At 46.1% G+C, this 4,674-nt stretch overlaps 1 protein-coding gene across 1 annotated transcript; it reads left to right on the top strand.

The window, feature by feature from the left end:
• Nucleotides 1-274: 274 nt before the first annotated feature.
• On the top strand, nt 275-4,448 carry LOC108969051 (protein fork head). Its single transcript, XM_018933545.1, is given in 1 exon segment — nt 275-4,448. A coding segment is annotated over 1 exon segment (2,145 nt). The 5' UTR covers nt 275-1,352; the 3' UTR covers nt 3,498-4,448.
• Nucleotides 4,449-4,674: the final 226 nt, after the last annotated feature.

The raw sequence follows: 4,674 nt of genomic DNA, 5'->3' as shown, positions 1-4,674 counted from the left end.
CTGAGCGAGCGCACAGAGCCAGTTTTGCCACCACCGAAGCGCACACCAATTTGCTGGCGCACTCACACACTCGCACACCGAACAGCTATGTTTATKTACACAAGAGTGGCCTATCGGTGTATACATGTKCGCTGTGGCGGTGTATGTCTGGTGYTGGTGCTGCCGCTCGTATTGGATGTGCCGTGGGACTCTGGTGCTCTGTCCATTCTGCTGCGGCTGCCGCTGCTGTCGTTATACGTCGTCGCTTAATATATTTTTGTTAGTAAGCCAAATAGTAAGCAGGCATTCCCCTCTGCAAACAGTCACATTCAAGAGCTCAAGCCAAAGAGTACTCGAGCGCGCACAGCTGCCGAAAAAGTAGAAACGGACAACCGATAACCGAACTGCATTGTGAAACGCTAGAGTCAAGTTGGAAGTGCTTGCTTTGGCTTTGCTATTTTCTATAACGATTTTTGGAGTCTTTGTTTGCCAGATGCATTGTCTAACTGTAGTGTACGGCTATCGCGGCTGACGGTACGACACGTTCATCCGCACAAATTGAAATTAATCCAATCAACCCATCCGTTTATCGAAGCGTCATTTCTAGTGTCGTATTAGCTTAATAGCTAACGATATCGAAATTCGAAAGAACTTTATTTTACTTACGAACTGACACAACGCGAATTCGTTGGAAAAAATTACGCGCATAACAAATAAATATATATAAAAGAAATAAGAATAGAAGATACCTAAGAAAAATATAATAAAAATATATAAAACGACGAAGAGGTGTTAAAAGGTGGCAAGGCAAACGTTAGTGAACGCGCATGAAGAGTGTAAAATTCGATTGCAGTGAAAAGTCGAAGAAGAAAAGTGTGTGTGAAAGCAAGTGTTAATCACAATTGATTTTCAAGTCTTGAATTTAACAAAAACTGACAATATTGCGAGCTGATTTGTTCTATCAAAGCCTGAACAGCAGCTACAGACCTGGTGCATGCGCGCTGCCACGACTCACCTTCCAACGAGTGTGAAATCCCACGTCGAAACGCGCTGACAAGTGAGCACGGATGAAACATGCGATTGTATCTCTATACATACAAAAACAAAAATAAGAATCTAAAAAAATAATAAAAATAATTTCAACGGAAAACTGTGACTTCAAAGAACCTCCACTTGGTAGCGCACCCACTAATAAAAAAGTAACGAAAAGCGTGACACGTCAGTGAAAAAGTGTGCGCGTCGCTTATTTCCGTCGGAAATTTGTTTTGAATTGTATTTTTTATACGTGCAACCAGTGAACAGCCGCCAACATAACGGCGCAACTATTGAACAGTTTCCTGAAGGGATCGCCCCACCAGACGACGATCGACATCATGCAAAAGCTCTACTCGGAGGCGCCAAGCAACGGGCCTCCGGTGAGCATGAGCAGCAGCGTCGGTGCTGGTAGTGGTGGTGGTTCYAGTAGTGCCGGTGCTGGCGCTAACGGTGGCAGTGGAGGTGGCGGTGGTAATCCTACAAATCCGCATCCGAATCACCCGACCAGCAACGGTGGCACAATGAGCCCGCTTGCACGTAGCGCTTACACCGCCATGAATTCGATGGCCATGCCCGTCGGTGGCATGTCTTCAGTATCACCACAGACTGCCGCATTTGGTGCGCTGGAGTCCGCCGCAGCGGTGGCAAGCATGAGCGGTAGCATGGGTGCTGCAGCGGCTATGAATTCCATGGCTGGTAATTGCATGACGCCGAGCTCGATGAGTTATGCATCGATGGGTTCGCCGTTGGGTAATATGGGCAATTGTATGGGAGGTGGTATGTCGACAATGGCCGCTATGGGTGGCTACTCGTCGATGGCGGCAGCAGCTAGTGCACGTGAGTTGGATACAGGTTCGCCGAACTCGTTAAATCGCGCACGCATAGATAAGCCCACAACATACCGTCGGAGTTACACACACGCCAAACCGCCATACTCGTACATCTCGCTAATTACAATGGCGATACAGAATAATCCGACACGAATGCTCACGCTATCGGAAATCTATCAATTCATAATGGATTTGTTTCCATTCTATCGTCAGAATCAACAGCGTTGGCAAAATTCTATACGTCATTCGTTGTCCTTCAACGATTGCTTCGTGAAGATACCGCGCACACCGGACAAGCCAGGCAAAGGTTCCTTCTGGACATTGCACCCCGATTCGGGCAATATGTTTGAGAATGGCTGCTATTTGCGACGCCAGAAACGTTTCAAGGACGAGAAGAAGGAGGCGCTGCGCCAGCTACATAAGAGCCCGTCACATAGCAGCCTCGAAGCAACAAGTCCCGGCAAGAAAGATCACGAAGACTCGCATCACTTACATCACCATCACAGCCGATTGGACAACCACCAGCAACATCATCACAGTAAAGATGTGACAGGCGCCACAGTTGGGGGCGCAGGCAGTGTGCTCAGCAGCGCTGTCAGTCGTGATCAATTGGCTATGATGCAAGCCAATGCGGAACTGTGTTTGGGTCAACAGGCGGCGCAACATGCACCCAGCCATCATCATCAGCAACATCATCAGCTGCAACATGAAGAGCTCTCCGCCATGGTGAATAGATGTCATCCATCGTTGATCAGCGATTATCACCCCTCCATGCATCATCTGAAGCAGGAACCATCCGGTTATACACCATCCAGCCATCCGTTCTCGATCAATCGACTGCTACCCGAATCSAAGGCGGACATCAAAATGTACGATATGAGTCAGTATCCCGGCTATAATGCGCTCAGCCCTTTGACGAATACACATGCGGCCTTAGGACAGGATTCGTACTACCAGAGTCTCGGCTATCATGCGCCAGCCGGCACGACTAGCTTGTGACATCACCAGTACCCATTGGCTTAAGGGCGAGCTGACCAGATGCTGCGCAACGTGAACGTGAACGCCGCCACTGGTAGCAGCAGCATCTTTGGTAGTGCCGCCGCAGCTGCAGCAGCGGCTGCTGGTCTCAATACGCTGCACAATCCGAACATTGGCGGCAATATTGGAGGCAGCAGCAGCGGCACCAGCAACAGCAATGGGAATACACATGATATACACCTGGAGCAACATCATCACCATCATCATCATGGCGCCACACACCATCATCCGCACCATCAGCAATTGACGCACCCGCATGCGGCGCATCAACTGATGCAGCAACAACAACGTAAGGCCTATCTTAAGTCCATGCAACAACACTACCAACAACAGCAACAACACAGCGCCAGCAGTACTTCCAGTGCGCACAAACTCAGCGCGCACCAACAACAATTGCTGCAAAGTCAGCTGACGCCGCCAGAGCTGCAGGATGACGCATCGAACATCACAACCGATCTGAACGAAGAACAACAACTGCAACTACAACAGGCGGCGCAGCAACAGCACCAGCAATTGTACAACAATTATCAACAATATGCGGCGGCCGCCTCCTATCGCAACTGGAACCATGGCTTGGCGCTAAATGGTGCGGCAGCGTTGCAGAATCTGCTGTAGTGTTGCCAACACTAAACATGSGTGCGCAGACAAAGCGCCGCTTTGTTGCCTGGCGCATCGTCTAACCAACTGCCTTGCAAGCGGTTGCTGTTGCAATTAGCGGACAGTTGGCGACATGCGTGCGTACGCCAGTTATTAGTGCGCGCGATTAGCTGGTGCGGCCGCTTCTTGGAGCATGGTTTTCCGCTGGTAGCGCGGTTGTTCTGTGCTATTTTTGGCGCGCTTTTGTACGCATGCGGCGTGGGACCAGCGCGGCTGCGCGCGCGCGGTGAGATTGTTGTTCGCATATACACATTCATGGTTCAATGCACATAACTCTTGAAAGTAGGATGTTGTAAATATGTATGTAGTCTAGGTATACTCTTTATTATTTTTAACTTTGTCTATGATTTTGTTCCACACACAACTGTCTCCTTACAGGCCTTAAATAAACTACAGTCTCTCAGTTAGTGGCAGTTTTGAGCTTGTAGATATGTACATTTTGCTCATRCTAACTTCTTTATAATTAACATTTGCTGTACTTTTGTTTGTATGTAKGTGTAAAATGCAGATGGATTTTTCGTCATGTAAGCAGCAATCAAAAGTGATGTAGTTGTAAGCGAAAATGTTTTCCAACTTAAGAAATATAAATTTCAAATTATGATTGATTCATAAAAATCCCCACACACCGCCCAATATTTGATATATTGCGCGTAGGAAAACAGCAAGTTTTTTAATTTCGATTTAGGCGCCAGTACATTCAAGCTTTTTSTTACGGCGCCTTCTGAGAAAGTTCACAGCTAAACCCTGGCAGGTTTTCCATTTCACGCAACTTCGGTGCCATGTATGTAAACACTCTTTTGTCTGTGTTTGTATAGGTAAAAGAAGGAATCTGCAGAGCAAGAAAAAAATATGAAAAGTAATAATTATAGTATAACAACAAAAATTTTTTTTTACAAAATATTAATTTTTAAGTGCTGTATATTTAATTATGCAAATATATTTTTTAGTTTTATAATCGCAAATATTATTATATATTATCATTCTACGGTTTTTCTTTTATTTCGCAAGTTTACTGTCTCTTATAATTATGTTTTTAGTGTAGCTATGTTATGCGCCAAACACTTTAATTGTACGCGATAACACAATGCAAGTGCAATTGATGTAAATTTGAAGAAAAAAATACTTTCATATATAT

This window comes from Bactrocera latifrons, unplaced genomic scaffold, assembly GCF_001853355.1.
Source record: "Bactrocera latifrons isolate USDA-ARS-PBARC rearing strain unplaced genomic scaffold, ASM185335v1 scaffold_239, whole genome shotgun sequence".
NCBI lineage: Eukaryota > Metazoa > Arthropoda > Insecta > Diptera > Tephritidae > Bactrocera > Bactrocera latifrons.
This window is presented reverse-complemented; position numbering and strand designations above follow the sequence as displayed.